At 38.5% G+C, this 17,051-nt stretch overlaps 2 protein-coding genes across 4 annotated transcripts in view; one reads left to right on the top strand and one right to left on the bottom strand.

Moving 5' to 3' along the window:
- UBAC2 (UBA domain containing 2) overlaps positions 1 to 17,051 on the top strand; it is a 166,060-nt gene that overhangs the window by 24,992 nt on the left and 124,017 nt on the right. For all 3 annotated transcript variants that reach the window (XM_026493531.4, XM_026493532.4, XM_057307420.1), the window contains exons 2-4: positions 3,659 to 3,786; positions 6,230 to 6,349; positions 6,872 to 6,981. In XM_026493531.4, coding sequence (XP_026349316.1) covers positions 3,659 to 3,786; positions 6,230 to 6,349; positions 6,872 to 6,981 — 358 coding nt within the window. The remainder of the gene's footprint in view (positions 1 to 3,658; positions 3,787 to 6,229; positions 6,350 to 6,871; positions 6,982 to 17,051) is intronic.
- On the bottom strand, positions 12,716 to 16,933 carry GPR18 (G protein-coupled receptor 18). Its single transcript, XM_057307427.1, has 2 exons — positions 16,689 to 16,933; positions 12,716 to 13,921 (listed from the first exon to the last, which is right to left on the bottom strand). The coding sequence occupies exon 2, from the start codon at positions 13,886 to 13,888 to the stop codon at positions 12,893 to 12,895; it is 996 nt and encodes a 331-aa protein (XP_057163410.1). The 5' UTR covers positions 13,889 to 13,921; positions 16,689 to 16,933; the 3' UTR covers positions 12,716 to 12,892.

Below are 17,051 nucleotides of genomic sequence, written 5' to 3'. Positions count from 1 at the left end.
AATACTATTCCATTGTATGTGTATGCCACATTTTGTTTATCCACCTATACACGGATGGACCCTGCGGTGGCTTCCACCTCTTAGACGTCAGTCACCTTTCATTAAACAAACATTCACTGAGTGCCTTAATGGGCCAGATTCTGTTCTCGGCATGGGAGATCTGCAGCATACTATCCCAGACAAAGTTGCTGCCTTCAAGAAGCCATACACAAAGAAACATATTTCTTGATTCTAAATTGCATTTTTCACATTTTAGCATTTCTAAAATTGGGTGTCCTTTATAATTGATAACATTTTAGAATTTTATAAGGCAGTGTTTCTTTTTTAGTGACACCTAAAATAATGGTGTCTCTTACAGTCATTTTGAATCATAGATTTGATGAGTCATTATTTAATAAGCCAGTTGTTGGTAAGTGCTATGAAAAAAGTAATCCAAAGTTAGTTACATGGGGTAGTTACAAATAAGGTGACATTTGAGCAAAGCACATGTTCAGTTTGGTTGATTTTTTTTTTTTTTTTTCAGAGCAGGACTTCCTCCCTGAAGGATGCAATGTGCTGGTTCACGTTCTGGTGCAAACTCTGTACCTCACTGTGGACTGCTAGCAGTTTGTGGACTGGTTACGTTGAGTAGCAGGGTAGAGGATAGAGCCCTGACAAGTGGGGTTAGGGATGGGGGTTGGGAGTATTTTGCAAGATGGGCCCGGATCTTGTATGCATGGGAAGAGCAAGGGTGATGCATTTTCCATCTTAGTAACTGGCAGCAGTGTTTCCAGTTGCTCAGAACAAAAACTTTGGAATCATCTTTGATTTTTCCATTTACCCATACTTTACACCCAGTCAGCCAGCAAATCCTGCCTGCTGTGCCTTCAAAGAGCATCCCAATTCAGACCACTCTTACCACCCCCACCTAAACCACCGTGGTCCAGACCATCTTCCTCTCTTGCCTGGATTATCACATCAGCCTCCTGACTGGTCTCCTTTCTTCCATGTGTGCCTTCCTGTAATCTCTTCTCAATATAGCAAGTGAAGCGATCCTTTGAAAATGTGTCTGATCATGTTATTTCTCTCCTTAGGTCCCCCAAAAGCATCCCGTCACTTTTATAGGAAAGGTTAAAATCCTTATGCTTGCCTACGGGCTCTACTCCATTCGCTATGCCACTTCTTTGACCTTATATCCTCCCTGTCTGCCTTGTGCTTCTTTTGCTCTTAGCTGCCTCTGGCAGCCTGGCTGCTTCTTAATCACATTGAGCATGTTCTTGTCTCAAAGTGTTTGTACTTGCTGTTTCCTCTGCCAGAAGTACAGTTCCCCAGCTATCTGCAGGGCCCATTTTCTCAGGTCCCTTCTCAAATCTTACTGTATCAGAAGGGCCTTCTAATCACCCTATGTAAAATAGTACCCCTCTTTCCCACCAGTACTGTGTTTTCCCCTGAATCAGGATAGGTTAAGTTATGCTGCAGTAGCAAACAGCTGCAAAATATTGGGGGCCTAAAACGACAAGATTCGTTTCTCACTGAAGGTACGCCTCTGTTGCCTGTCACCTGGGAGGTCTACTCCTTGTCGTCTTCACCTCTGGGATCTGATAGCCTAGCTACCACCTTGAGCACTGGCAGAGGGAAACACCATCCACTGCTCTTCAGGTATCGCCACAAAAGTGACGTGTGTCACACTGACTTGGCGAAAGCAAATCATGTTGTCATACCTAACTTCAGCTGGGGGCGGGTATGAGTGGCTCAGCAGTCGTATCACGTGTCTGGAAAGAGACCAGGAAATGCATGGTGGATAGCACAACCACACTTTTTATCCTGCTTGATTTTTCTATAGCATTTATTTCCCTCTGACACCATACATATTTACCTAGTTTTGTGTGTTCTCTCTTCTCTCCTGTCTAGACCACAAAGGAGTGGGACTTTGTCCATCATTAATTTCTGTACCCCAGGGGCATAGGGTAATGTGTGATCTATCAGAAGTACTTACTAATTTTAGGAAACGATGGAGAGTAACCCAAGAAAAGCATTCATTTCTTCACTTGGCGACATGTAAGCCAAGCTGGGAGTGTGGAGCAGGGAGGTTTGAGGAGAGAGGAGGAGATAATATGATATAAGAAGTTGGAGAAAAGCAGTAGAATTGCTGGTCGGTGGAGAGTGTCCGTTGAGATTTGAGATCATGAACCTGCAGGGAGATCTTGCAGCTCAGCTCCAATTTCTTCCAGTAACGCTGAGTTGCTCAGAGCTGGCAAGGCAGAGGCAGGAATGAGTGTTGGGACCCATTTCACAAGGATAGGCGGAAGCCCAAGTTGAAGAAGGAGACAGGAGCCTTGCTGCCCCTTCAGGGTGCAGCTGCATCACCCCGGCTCCGTCTTCCAGCCTGTCACACAGATGCAGGAGCTCACCTGCCCCGAAGGAAACCCTTTCTCCTGGGTGGTGTGCGTGTGGTGGTGGGAGCCGTCTCCCCTAGAGGCATTCTTTCTTTTGTTTGCTTCTCATACACTTTTGAGGTAGCTTCTTTTCTTTTCATTTTACAGGTGAGCAGAACAGCAGCTGCAAGATAGAATTTAAGTTGGTCAAGCTCACAGCCACAGTGCTTTCCTGTACTTTTGAGGTGCTAGGACATGAGGAGCTCTCTTAGTTTTTAGATTCCCTGGAGTCTTGGTTGAATCTGGGTCATGAAGACAGTTTGCAGCTACCTTACTAATGGTTCCAGTTTAGATGTTTGCAAGACCTTACCAGAAAGGAAACAGTTGGTCTATTTTTGTATACTTAAACGGGTGCAATAACCACATTACCAACTGTAACTAGTAAATTCACTCCCAGGGAATTTCTTATGAATACAGTTAAAGTGCACTTCACACGATCTGAGCATGTTGCCATCGGTGATACTTTCCTGTGGTCTTACCTGTCGATGATCTGAACATTTCGTATGTGCAAGGAACTGTGCTAGGCTCTGTGGCCACTGTAGAGAAGAGAAGGCAGGTGGCCTCCCCTCAGGTGTGTTCAATGTGGTCAGGAAGGCAAAAGAAGTATGAAACCCTGACTATTCAAATAGTACCTGGAAACAAGGGTGCAGAGTGGGGGCAAAGCTAAACGCTTCACTGAGACTGATGGAGGGAAGTGGAAATTGAGCTGTAACTTGATGGCTGCATGAGACTTAGACAAGGCTCTCCAATGGAAAACTGACTTGGGCCCCAGTGGTAGTGCTGGCTGAAAATCTCAGCATGCCATTGCAGTCCGCAAAGGTAGCACTTTTAACTGCTTTTTAATTTTTTTGAAAAAGTGTTATGTGTGTGAATCTCATACATTCTCAGGAGCTAACTGGTCAATTTTGTGGAAAACATACTCCTCTATTTCTTCACACTTTGGTGACCGTTTCTGAAAAGTGTCCTGTGGAAGTTACTAGTTATAACCATGGTTTGGTCTCATGTGAGAGCCAAATGACAGTGAACCCCTGCCAGCAAATTCTCCTTGTTTTCCGGTGCCCTTTGATCACTTACCTCTGCAGATAGAGGTTGTGAAGATATACGTTAATACAGATTAAATTCCAGAGCTTGTGAACGTTGTCTTCATTCTAATACAAAGAAAGTGAATTCTCATGCTCTTCACCCACGTGGTTTTTTAAATCTTAGAATTAGTCATTCTGAAAGAAGTTTTCTTTTCCCTCTAGATAAGGCACCTCTGTCCAAGGGTCTTCTGCTGGTCCCCAGTGCCCTGTCCCTTTTGCTAGCCCTCCTCCTGCCGCACTGTCAGAGGTTCTTCGTGTATGACCTCCAAGCAGTCAAGGACGACTTCCAGGTGAGCTCTGCTTCATGGGCCTTTGTGAGGAGAGAAGGCAAAATCTTTTCTTGATGGGCTCTTTCTTTTCTGCTATTCTTTCTGCTTTCTTTTCTGCTATTTTTTCTTTTCTGTTCTTCTTTGTCCCTCAAAGCCTCTAAATTTTTAAGAAATATTATTTATTTTTAATACTCTATCAGCAAGTGAATTTTCTAGTTGTATTTATTAATATTTGCAGGAAAGCTGGTTATAATAAAGCAGTTGCAGTATTTCCTTTTACTAGTAGGCACATCTCACAATCACTTCTTACTCATGGAAATGCAATTTACAACTTCAAAAGAAAAGCAATGTTAAATCTGTTTTAATTATGATTAGTATGCATTCTTAACGTTTTTAAAAGCATTTTTGTACTTAACATTTCAAAACTTTATATTCCAAGTCTGAGTATTGATTAGATGATCTAAGCTCTTCCAGCTCTAACAGATTGTGAATGTATGAATTACTTTTATAGTGGTGGTTATATCAAGTAGGAGATTTGCTTGGGTTTTTATTTCTGGGAAGAGCAGAACTCTATGGCTTTTGAGATTTATGGGCTGATCTCTTTGAAGATGCTGGTGCTGGGTCTTGCCTGTGAGTTGGAGCATAAATGGCGTGTTCAGACACCAGTTCCAGCGTGGGGCTTTCCTCACACCACCAGGCAATTCTTGGATACCAGCCAGGTGTCCTACAATTCAACTAAATCCCGACAGCGTCTACCTGGAGATAATATCAGATCCCACAGGTGAAGGCTTCTCCCACAGGCTGCCCGACCCCACACTAGTTGCAAAGCCCAGGTTATTACCTGTGCTTCTGACCAGCTGGCAACAGATGAGAGATTACCACCCTCTCCCCCAGGACATGAGATGCCAGTTGCAAGTCCAAGTTGTTACTAGTACTTAGTACTAGTACTGACTTTAAATCAGAGGTTCCCATGACCCTCTCCTTAGGTTTGATTAGTTTGCTAGAGTGGCTTACGGAACTCAGAGAAACATTTTACCTACTGGATTACATGTTTATCAAAAAAGGTTAGGATAAAGGACACAGATGAACATCCAGATGGAAGAGATGAATTGGGCAAGGAATGGTGGGGAGAACACAGAGCTTCCATGGTCTCTCTGGGGCACCTTGTACTCACCAATCTGGAAGCTCTGAATTCTGTCCTTTTGGGTGTTGATGGAGGCTTCATGAAATCACTGGCCATTGGCAGTTGGTCCAACCTCCAGCCCCTCCCTGTTCCCTCGTAGGTCAGTCAGAGGGTGGGACTAAAAGTTCCAACCCTCTAATCCCAAGGTTGGTTCCCTTGGCAACCAGCCCCCATTCTTAGGTACATCTAAAAGTCACACATTGACCCAAAAAAAGACACCTTTCTGCCTTTCATCCGTTAGGAAATTCAAAGGATTTTAAGAGCTCTGTACCAGAAATGAGAGTGAAAACCAAATCTATATTTCTTTTCTTTTCTTTTTTTTTTTTTTTTTAAGATTTTATTTATTTATTTGAGAGAGAAAGACAGAGCACAAGCAGGGGAAGAGGCAGAGGCAGAGGGAGAAGCAGGCTCCCTGCTGAGTGGAGAGTCCCATGCAGGACTCAATCCCAGGACCCTGGGACCAGAACCCGAGCCGAAGGCAGATGCTTAACCATCTGAGCCACCCAGGCACCCCCAAATCTATATTTCTTATTATAAGTCACAATATCACAGAGTGTTAGTGCAAATTATGGTATGTAACGTACTACCTTTTCTTTGCTAAATACTTGGTCAGCCATTTTAAACATAATACTCTACTTCTGGAACACTAACATCTTTTCTTCATAGTGATGTAATTAATACCATTGCTCATGTTGGCTTTATCAAGTTCCTCTGAATGTCTTTCAGTTATTTATCCAAATTACTGCTGTCAGAATATAATATTACTTCTGTATTATTTCAGTTGCTATAATGCACTTCTTCTGGAACCTTGGCTGTGCATTAGAATCACCTGAATAAACTAAACACACACACACACACACACACGTTGATGCCAAGACCTCACCCTAGACCAGCTGAGTTGAAAAATCTAGTGGTAGGCCTAAACATTAGTGTACTTTTAAAAAAATCCCCAGGGGATTCTAGTATGTGGCCAGCCCTGAGAACCACTGCCATAAGGGAACATAAGGGCCCTTTGGCCCCAAGTTGGTACCTTTCTGATTTGGGGGATTAATTAGGTTTATCTGGCCAGATAGGCAAGAGTCCCCTTCTAATGCCCTGCTTTATAGGCACCTGTGCTGTAAAGGTGAGTACCTGCCTACATGGAGGAATTTTCCTTTTGTGTGTACATCACTATTTTTATTAAATTAGAGTTAAAAATAAGCAGTATAAAGTAAATGTAATAAATTTGCTAAGGCAGAAATCTGAACAAATCTTATTATTCTTTTTTAAATCCCCATTTAGATTTGGAGGTTGTTATGTGGAAGAATAATTTGCCTTGATTTGAAAGATACTTTCTGCAGTAGTCTGCTTATTTATAATTTTAGGATATTTGAAAGAAGATATGGAAGCAGAAAATTTGCAGTAAGTTTTTATGTATTTTCCCTTTGCTACTTAGGTTATGGAAAAAAGTATTTTTGTTTTCTTATTTTTAAATAGTTTTATTTTGTTAAGCTTTGATAATACTTATCTTTTAATTACAGGATCCTCTATCTGATTTGGAGCATGGATATTAGCCAAAGAAAAATTTGAAATTTAAGCCACTTGCGTAAGAAAATAATAATGATAATAGATAATATCAGGTGTGAGTGGCTAATAAAAATTATTAGGATTTTGACTTCAGTAAAATTTTAATCACTTATTTTGCTTAATGGTTTGTGTGTTACTTGTTAAAAATAAATCATGCTATAAATATCTTTTTTTCCACCATACTTAGAAATTATGAAGGTGTTAATGCATTTGACCAATATGGCTTTAACCCCCCATTTTGAAAACTCTGTGCTAATAAAAACAAATTAAATGTGCCTGAGCTGGTTCTAATTAAATAAATGTTAGTTTATTTTTCAAAGACTCCTTTCAGTAATGTTCTTCCTGTTGCATTTTTAGTCCTTTTTGCTGGGTTCCTGGGTTTTGTCAGCCTTGGTTGACTTCATCCTCGTTGAGGCCGTGTGGTATTTCTTTGGTATCGCTGCAGCCGGGAATTTGCCCTCTGGATTGTAAGTAGCTCTCAAAGATTAGCTTAATAATTACTTAAATCTGATTTAAGTTATTGTACATGAAAGTCAGTAAAAGAATATTTTAAACTCATGAATATTGTAAAATTGATTTTATGGGTAAAAAAATCCAATGTATACTTAATCACATTTTCATTACATTCTTGAAACAGAATTGGTATTACACCCTTTTTTTCAGCTTTGAAATCCCATATTTCAGAGAATTTTTAATGAATGTACTGTTCTGGTCCAGGAGTAGAATTAATTTTGTATTTTTATAGTGAAATTTTATCTGTAGTTTTATGAACCGATTAAACAAAATTTAGTTAGATTCGGAAACAATTTGTCTGAAGTTAAGCTTCTGAAAAGTGATGTTTTTAAAATTGATATTTTTTAGATACTTATGCTAAAGATAAAACAAAGTTTATAACTTCATAGCCAGCCTGCCATGGCCAGCCTAACTCAGTCTGTGTGTGTGTGTGTGTGTATATGCTTTCACATTGTGTTGATCCTCTTTAAAAACAAAACAAAACATGTATTAGTTTATGAAATAACCAGTATCTAAAAGTAGAGTAGTTAGCACATATAAATGACCTTAAAGCATCTTGGAATTAAGTATCTGAGAGATAAACTACTATGAAATAAAGATATAGGTTTTAAAATTCTGTGTATACTAACTTCTGCCTTATTTTATTTTATCTTATTTATTTATTTTTTTAAAAGAAGTTCTTTTTTTTCTTTTTTTTTTTTTTTTTAAGATTGTATTTATTTATTTGACAGAGAGAGAGACAGCCAGCGAGAGAGGGAACACAAGCAGGGGGAGTGGGAGAGGAAGAAGCAGGCTCCCAGCGGAGGAGCCTGATGTGGGGCTCGATCCCACAACACCGGGATCACGCCCTGAGCCGAAGGCAGACGCTTAACCGCTGCGCCACCCAAGCGCCCCTTACCTTATTTTAACTTAGATATGTGTTTTTAGAGAACTGTTTGGGTAGAGAATGTATCTTAATTCAGATTCACTTTGGATCTCTACATTAAAAATATAGTTAGTGATCTAATAGCCTTCACACTTTTGTTGTTAATATTTACACTATAGCCTTTATGGGATTTACTTAATTATAGTTGCACTCATTAAATGAATGTTGACCATTAGCTGTTTAAAATTGTGTGATTCTGAATGATATCTGAATGGAGACAGATTAAGTTCTGTGTCAACAGTTATGCATTTTTTGTTGAGTTCCATGAGTTGTAATTATAATTAGACGGAGATGTTTAAGTCGACTCTTCTGCTGTTGTGGAAAATAGTGTAGTCGTCAGGAATGATTCATGTTGATTTAGAAGAGAAGCAATGTTACTAAGTCATTAGTTTTCCCCAAACATTTCTCATCCAGGCAAATTCTTTTTGGTTCTTTATGTGGCCTCCTGAGATATGAAAGTATATTGAAAGATAATATGAATGTTAATTCAGCCATCACCTGAATGAGAACGTATTTCTCTTTCCTTTTCAAATCATGAAACATTACTTATGGCTTTTAGAGTCCTGAAGCTTTCTCAAACATAGACTTCTTGAAACATTAATCTTTATTTCAGTAAACTCTGCATTTTGTAAACACATCTTTCATTAGATGGTAACAAAGCTTCAGAAACTCAAGAGAAGAAACTACTCTTTTTTTAGTGAGTGTGCTTCATAATTTGCAGTATTCTTCACATAACATCTTGTTACCCTTTCTTTTGCCACCAATGCCAAATTTTTTGCACTCTCTACAATTCTTCATTTCTGTTTAATTCTCTTTTCTTTTTTACCTCACTGTTGTTAAAATTTGTCTTATAAATGTCACCAGCAACCAACTAATTTTTAAAGCCAATGGATTATTTTCAGTTGTTTTATTTGACCTTTCAGTAGCTCATAAATACTGTTGAGCTCCCATTATTTCACGAACTAATCTGCTCCCTTGAGCCCCAGCACACTGCTCTCTCCTGGTGCTTTTGATCGTAATTACTGTGTGCAGCTCCTTCCTCAAGCTCACTCTGGGCTTTCTCTGGCCTTCCTTGTCCACTCCCATGACTTCAACTACAGTTGACATCTGTTGTTTGTTTCCGAGTTCTCTATCTCCAGCCCGTATTACTCTCCTGATCTTGCTAGAATCATATTTCCTAGTGACTTCCAAGACTCAGAGAAAATTTGTCGTGTTTAGAGCTCTCATCTCTTCTGGTCTCCTCTTTTGCTGGGCTCCAATCTCCATTAATGGCATTTCCGTCTACCTGGTCATCCGGTCTTTCTCTTTCTCATCCTTGGACTAGGGCACCAGGTCCTGTTAATTTGAAGTCCTGTGTAAATCATTCATTAACCAAATCTTCTCTACTGCTGTTGGTCAGTCTAAACTCTGAGATGTTATTTATTTATTTGAGAGAGAGAGAGCACGTGAGAGCGAGCGCAGAAATGGGGGAGGGGCAGAGGGAAAGGGAGAAGCAGACTGCCTGCTGAGCAGGGAGCCTGACACCAGACTCATTCCCAGGACCCCAGATCGTGACGTGGGCTGAAGGCAGACACTTACCCGACTGAGCCACCCAGGCTCCCCTAAACTCTGATCTTTTCCATTAATTCTCTAACTAGTCTTCCTATCCACTTCAAAGCATCCCATGCAATGTGGTTAGAAGTTATTGTTTCAAAATGCAAGTTCAAACATGCCAGTATTCCTTTTAAAATCTTTTAAATCCTCATTTCCTTCAAAGTAAAAATCAGACTCCTCCAAGATGGCAGCAAAGCAGTCTGGAATAGTGGGAATGCAGAGGCTTTGCGATCAAATATACCAGATTTGCGATTCCAGCTCTCCCATGTTATTACTTGTGTATAATCTTGAGCACGTTACTTCTCTCAAGTTCCCTTCCTGAGCTCAGTTTATAGTTGACCCCCATATGTAAATTAAGGGTCAGTACTCTATACTTCCCAGGCAGTGGAAAGAATTAAGTGATCTCTTTCATGCAAACATCCTAGCAGTGACAACCCCGGACCCCTCATCCTGGTTTTCTTCTTTCCCTTCAGAGCCCTCTTAATCTGGCCCCAGTCCAGTGTTTCAAGCCACCCCATCAGTCATTCAGCTTTCTTAACATGTGTTTATATTCTCATGTCTGCTTAGTTTTCTTTCTTTCACCCTTTTGCCCTTTGGCAGGAGTAATTGCCCTTTATGTGTATTCCAGCCAATTTATTAAGATCCCTAGCACTTATTACATTGTCATTGTCATTATTACCTCAGCCTTCCATGCCATCCTTCTGGCTGTTTGAGGGAGAACTAATTTTACTTTAGGTACTCATTGCCTTACTTTCTGTAGCGTTGAAGGGATAGCCTTGATTGCAGTGTAGCCCCATAAGACTATAAGGTGAGGTCTTTGAACCACAGACCTGTTCATTTCTTTACTGGTGTCCTGTATAGAAATTATACCTAGCATCTGATAGATTCTCAAGACTGTTATTTGAAATTCAGAAAATGTAACCGTTATATTTTGAAAGTAAAGATAACTCCATTAAAAGCTATGTATATTAGGTGCTTTTAGAAACCAATGCCTATCACACAACTGTCTTTAAATACCTATTATTTTTTAGTTGTTAGTATTTACATATGGATGTTATATTGTTTCTCAGAATTGAAACTCTCCAGAATATGTGGAATTTTGAGTTCTCACACATCATGTTAAAATGTATCTGATTACAGCTTAATAAAATTATTTTTAATTGCGCTTTAGATTATGTATAGTTTTACTGTCAGAACCATAATACATATTTTCACTTTGTGTCAATAAAGTTTTTTGTTGTATTCTGTGCTCCCAAATTAAGTTCTTCACATCAAAAAAAGCCATTGTAGAGAACTTGCCCTTTAATAAATTATGCAAGGGGCGCCTGGCTGGCTCAGTCAGTGGGCATGCAACTCTTGATCTCAGGGTTGTGAGTTCGAGCCGCATGCTGGGTGTATTTAAAAATAAAATCTTTTAAAAGTAAAAATAATGAAATAATAAATTACATAAGTGTGGATTAGACTGTATAGTTGAGTTAGGCTATGACTGTAAATACGTACCATAAACCTGTATATCAAATATAGGAGTTATTTCCCGTGTTTCAGAAATTATTTGTTTAAAAGATATTTGCTAAAGTATCTTGCTCACTTGACTATTTAAACTAAAAACTTCGAGTAGTTTTCTCTTTGTGGAGAAACTACCTCTCAGTACCATCTTGACTCATTTATCTTATGTAGCTCTGAGAATGTTTACGTTCTGTGAACTTGTTTGCTTTTTATTACTGAAGATTGGTGGTTGACATAACAGGAACTTGGTTTCTAGTCCTGGTTCTTCAACTGAATAAGTCACATAACCTCTTTGGACTTTAGTTCCTTTATATATAAAAGAGAAAAGTTAGACTAGAAGATCATCTAAGGGATCTTCTAGTATTAAAATGCTATTTTATGGGGCGCCTGGGTGGCACAGCGGTTAAGCGTCTGCCTTCGGCTCAGGGCGTGGTCCCGGCGTTCTGGGATCGAGCCCCACGTCAGGCTCTTCCGCTATGAGCCTGCTTCTTCCTCTCCCACTCCCCCTGCTTGTGTACCCTCTCTCGCTGGCTGTCTCTCTCTCTGTCAAATAAATAAATAAAATCTTTAAAAAAATAAAATAAAATAAAATAAAATGCTATTTTATGATTAGGCTCCTTCATGTTTATCTTTTCTTTCTTTCTTTTTTTTTAAGAATATGAATTTACCCATGTTAATTATAGAAATCTGTTTCTAACTAATGCATTTATTTGATTCTTAGTCCCATTAGGAGGTGATCAGGTTAAGAGTAATGAAGGTGATTTATCAGAGAGGAAGTTATGGTAGACTCATTTGCATATCTCCATAATATTTAGAATAATATGTACTTGACACATTACAGTTCACTTCCTTTTCTTTTTAAATGGGGAAGTTACTTTGGTTTGCCACTCTATTAGGGGAAATTAAATGGCAAGGCTGGAGTAAGAATCCAAGGTCCCTGACTAGTGCTGTTATACCATGATAAATGGCCTGGGAAAAAATTATTCTCTTATCATGTTTAATCAGTAAGAAGAGTAAACTTTATATTGGAGAAATATATTTTACCCTACAGCAGAAACTTCATGTCATAGGAATGAACTTGGGTTATTGGGCAGAAATAGGGTCTCAGATTAGGTTTCCTGCATTGGTCGTAGTCTGGTGCACAGTAGGCTCTCAGTAAGTGTTTATTGAATGACTGTTGTCTGTCCCCCACCCCCCCCAAATGAATTCAGAATAGGGGAGGGCTGATGGAGATTGCCTTTGCAGGCCCCTTCAGGTGATTGCTCCTGCTAATTTTCGTCGGTGGCAAGTAACAGTGATGGGTTGAACATAGTTGTTTGTGTAGGAATCTTGGAAGTTTGGTGTTTAGAGCACAAAATATTTTAAGATTTAGACCACCAATTCTGAGTGTAAATTAAAACCAAAAGGACTTTGGTTTTGGTTTAATCAAATTATAATTTAATAATTTAAACTATTTAGAACACTAAGTGGATTTTTTTTTTTTTTTTTTTTTTGGGCCTACTGACTTGATTGACGTTGACTCACTTGCACATAGAATTAAATCCAAAAAATTGTCAACTGTTTAGGTTAGGCTTGATTGTGAAATACAAATCGGATATTTTTCTCCCAGTAACTCACAAATGTGTTTCATACAAGCTTTGAAAATAAAAATAATGAGTTCATTAGAATACTTAAGAATATTTAATTACGTTGTCACATAATAAGGTCCCACAAAAGTGTTTTTAAGTTTGGTTTTTTTCAGGAGAGAAGAGACTTGGTAATATCATACAGAATATCCACTGACCTTAGGGTAGTTAGTAAAATGAATATAAAGAAACTAAAGACAAAAACCGGCTTATCGTTCAAAGCATTTCACTGTTTACGTTGCTTAGTGACCGTAAACTACCAGACCGGAAGCTTTTTCTGCGCACGCTCCGAAGGTAATTGCGATAGAGCATGACACTGATGACGCGAGCCTGAAATTGTTTTGAAACAATGTAGTAGAGAATCACATCCAGACAGGTGCTGAGGTTCATGAGGAAGGTGGTAAAGGCCCCCCAGGGATTGTAACTGTTCTCATCCCCTTCCAGCATCAGGAAAGCAAAACAGATGTGGAAAGGCATAAAGCAGACGATCACCTGCACCATGAGTGTGATGATGATTCTTATAGACTTCTCCTTGACTTTGGGTTTCAGCTTAGATGTCTTCCCGTGAAGGAGACTATGAATAATGACTAAGTAGCACCCAATCATGATGAACAGGGGAATCAAGAAAAAAAATATCAGTCGAGTGAAATTTAACATGTTAATAGCTTTTAAGTGGATGATGTCAGAAATCTTCAGGCAGGTGGGGGGTGTGGAGGCTTTATCTGGGTCTTCATAGAGCAGCAGAAGTGGGATGGTGGTGGTCAGGGTCATTATCCAGACCCCCACGCATGCTAGCACGGCTTTGCCTGTGTTTTTAAGTTCTTTGGCATATTTTGGCTGCACAATGGCCATGTATCTGTCGGCACTAATAAAGGCGAGAAGCCATAGAGCAATACTTGGATAAAACACCGTGAGGGCCCCAAGAATCTGGCAGAAGTACTCGCCAAATGGCCATTCACCTTTTGCATAATAAAACATCCGAAAGGGTAAGCTCATTATAAATACTAAGTCCAATAATGCTACATTCATCATATAGATGGTTACAGTGGTTCTCTTCTTGGTGGTACAGCTAAAAACCCATAAGGCAGTGGCATTAACAAATAATCCAATTATGAAGATACAGCTGTAGAAGACAAGGGCTGCGATCTTGTATTCTTCTGGGTGTGAATGGTTCGAAGGGCCAGGTTGAGCTTGATTGTGAGGAGTGGTCATCTTATGGCTTGTTGGAGAAATGACACTTAGAAACTGTAAAATAGTTAAGAATAGGAGGAATAAAACCCTTTGTTGAAAAATAAATACTTAACACTCTCATACTTGGGATGTCAGTGGATTTTAATTGTAAGAGTATTTTATGTTGTAGAGTCAATATATGTGTCTTAGTATTTATTAAGAAATACATTTCCTCGGTATTATGACTAATATGCACTAACCTGTTAAAATGATCTGGTGTGTTATAAAGCACTGGCAAATTTATTCAGTTTCTCTCTGCTCACTTCCCTTTTCCCTTAAAGAATAGCCTTTTTAAAAAATGATTTTTCCTGTACTGTGAAATTGGGTAGCAACTATTCTTATAAAAAACATTCTTTGATTGGGACTAAGTAGGCCATTCAGAATTTCGAATCTTACAAAATAGCTTGCTACTCTTTTATCATCTTTATTCTGCTTAAATGGTTTTTAACCCAGGTTAGTAATGTCCAAAAAATGAATTTTTACTCACTAAATATAGTTTTAATATGTAAAATGTGTATTAGAAAACTAATGAAGGAACCACATAACTGGTTAATTCGCAGTAATTCTCATTTGAGAGCAGGAACTTTTCCTTGTGCCTACTGTATTCCCACTGCTTCTTGAGTCCATAGGAGTGCTCATTAAGTAAATGTTTGCCAAATTGATGGATGAGTGAAGGAGAGACCTACAGCAACTACTCTGGTTTGTCAATAAATATTTGCTTGGTTAGTTATTAAACCTATTTTTTTTTTAAGTGGAAACACTTTCTCATAGTAGTATGTTCTTTCTCAATTTTCAGAGGTCTAAAAACAGCAGTGTGTTGTGCCATGGTCTACAGATGAAGAACTTGACTCTTAGAACAATAGATGAGCTAGTTTTTAATACACAGTTGCAAGTGCCTAACACTGTGTTCCAGATGGTGTTTTCCAGTGTCCTAGGAACGGATGTCACTGGTGTGCACAGAAAGCAGCACCTTGAGAAGAGGACACTGCTAGTGTAGTAACTGTCATGCCCTCACTCTACCTAGATGGAGAAGCTTAAGTATTATTGGTCAAATTAAATTTAAAAAAGGAATATCAAAGACAAGTAGTTATTAATTAGAAGCCACTCAATAACTTCAGGTGTATGCAGAAACTAATTCCCATCACCAAAAAAACAATGTCTATTTCTAATGGAAAGGAGTTTAGTTGCGATTGTGAATATCATCAACCCTTCTCAGAGTGAAACTTCCATCACCCATGATGCAACATCAACAGCAGTGATTTTAAAAATAAACTTGCTTACAGAAAGATGGAATCTTGTGGTATCCCCTTGAAACATGGAGGTGTAAGAAAAGTTTCCTTCAGAAATGTCACTTGGCAGAGTGGGCTGTCTCTAATTCAGCCCTGAGTCTCTCTTTAGTGAGAACTGTGGGGGTGATTAGTAGTCTGGTTAGTGGCATCATGGGCTGTTGATAATTTAAAATGAATTTGAGCAAAAAAATATAAAATGAATGTGAGCAACTGCTGTGAACAAACACAAGATATGAGTTTATTTTTCCATTTCCTCCCTCTCTTCCTTTTTTCCTTCCTTCTTGACTACAGCTAGTTTGCCAAGTAATTAGGTTAGATATGATTTTGGATTAGAATTCTATGTATTAATAGCCTGTATTAATTAAAATTTCCAAATATTGGTGGGCCTAGAATTTTAATTTCTATCAAATGAGAAAAGTACTACATAGAAAAATCTCCAGTATTATACAAAGGAGGGTAATTTTGGAGGCTTTTTAAATTTTCATTGAATTTTTAAATAGTAGCAATTGTAATGTAAATGAAATTTTGTATCTTTTTTCTCTTTTGATATTGTTTCTGGACTCCCTTCCACCATCCTCATCCCTGAATTTTGTTGTAAATTTCATAGTTAGAAAACTTGAGTAAATCTTTTAACCCCCATTGGGCTCAAGCTGCTTTTATGTTGCCAACATTTGTATTCATTTGCTTAAGGTTGAAAACAATATGTGTGATGCATGTTTTAAAGTCATTACCAGATAGGTTGTGCCGTGTACACACAAACACATTTTGGACAAATATTAAAAAGTGATTGGCTTTCAAATCAGCGTTTTAAAAACTTTAGATTCAGTAACTATAGTTTTTTTTTTTAAAGATTTATTAATTGAGAGAGAGAGAGAGAGAGAGCGTGAGCGGGGGAGGGGCAGAGAGAGGGAGAGAGAGAATCCCCCGCAGACTATGTGCTGAGCACAGAGCCCCATGTGGGGCTTGATCTCAAGACCCTGAGATCATGACCAGAGCTGAAATCAAGAGTCAGATGCTTAACTGAGTGAGCTACCCAGGTGCCCCATAGTCTTTTTTTTTTTAAGCATTTAAGTACATTTTGTGAAACAGTGTAATTGAAACCAAGTGACAAAGACTCCTAAATATACTTAGGATTTATTATAACAGCATTTTCCTTAAGCTGAAAAAAAGTTACATTTACTATTAATGTAAAACAATGTTGAAAGTAAATAAAAAGTCACAATAGTGCAGGAACATGACTGTATAACCCATTTCAAGGTCCTTTGCCAGCATAGTGTCAATAATGTATTATTAAGACAAATTATTTTGAAACTTAGTAAGTATAGCACTACTTTTTTTTTCTGTCACATACAAAGTTATTACAATATTATTGGCCATTTTTCCCATGCTGTACTGTTCATCCCCATACCTTACTTACAACTGGAAGTTTGTACCTCTTAAGTATAGCATTCCTTGGTGATAATCTGTGATGAAATTAACTAAATGCTACTTACCTCCTGTCCATCAAAAGGCGGTGTTAGAGAGGAGCATTTTTCATTATATCCAATTATATAAAAGAGCTATCTTGGTTAAAGTAGCTCTTTCTAGAAATGGTATATTTAAGAAATGCGGTATTTCTTTTGTTTTAGGCTCTTCTTTTCCTTTACAAAGTTGTTTCAAATATAATAGTTGGCATAGGAGTTGGTACTCGTTCGGCTGTAATTGCTGCTTTGTTTCTTTCAGGAAGTACTCTCTGAAATGAGGCTTTTTCAACTTATGACTTTACCCTGGATGTGGTTTCTCTCACAAATGATTTGTTTATGAAGTCATGATTAGCATAAACTCCTCTTGAAATGAGGGCATATGGTTAAGAGAAA

This window comes from Ursus arctos, unplaced genomic scaffold, assembly GCF_023065955.2.
Source record: "Ursus arctos isolate Adak ecotype North America unplaced genomic scaffold, UrsArc2.0 scaffold_10, whole genome shotgun sequence".
NCBI lineage: Eukaryota > Metazoa > Chordata > Mammalia > Carnivora > Ursidae > Ursus > Ursus arctos.
This window is presented reverse-complemented; position numbering and strand designations above follow the sequence as displayed.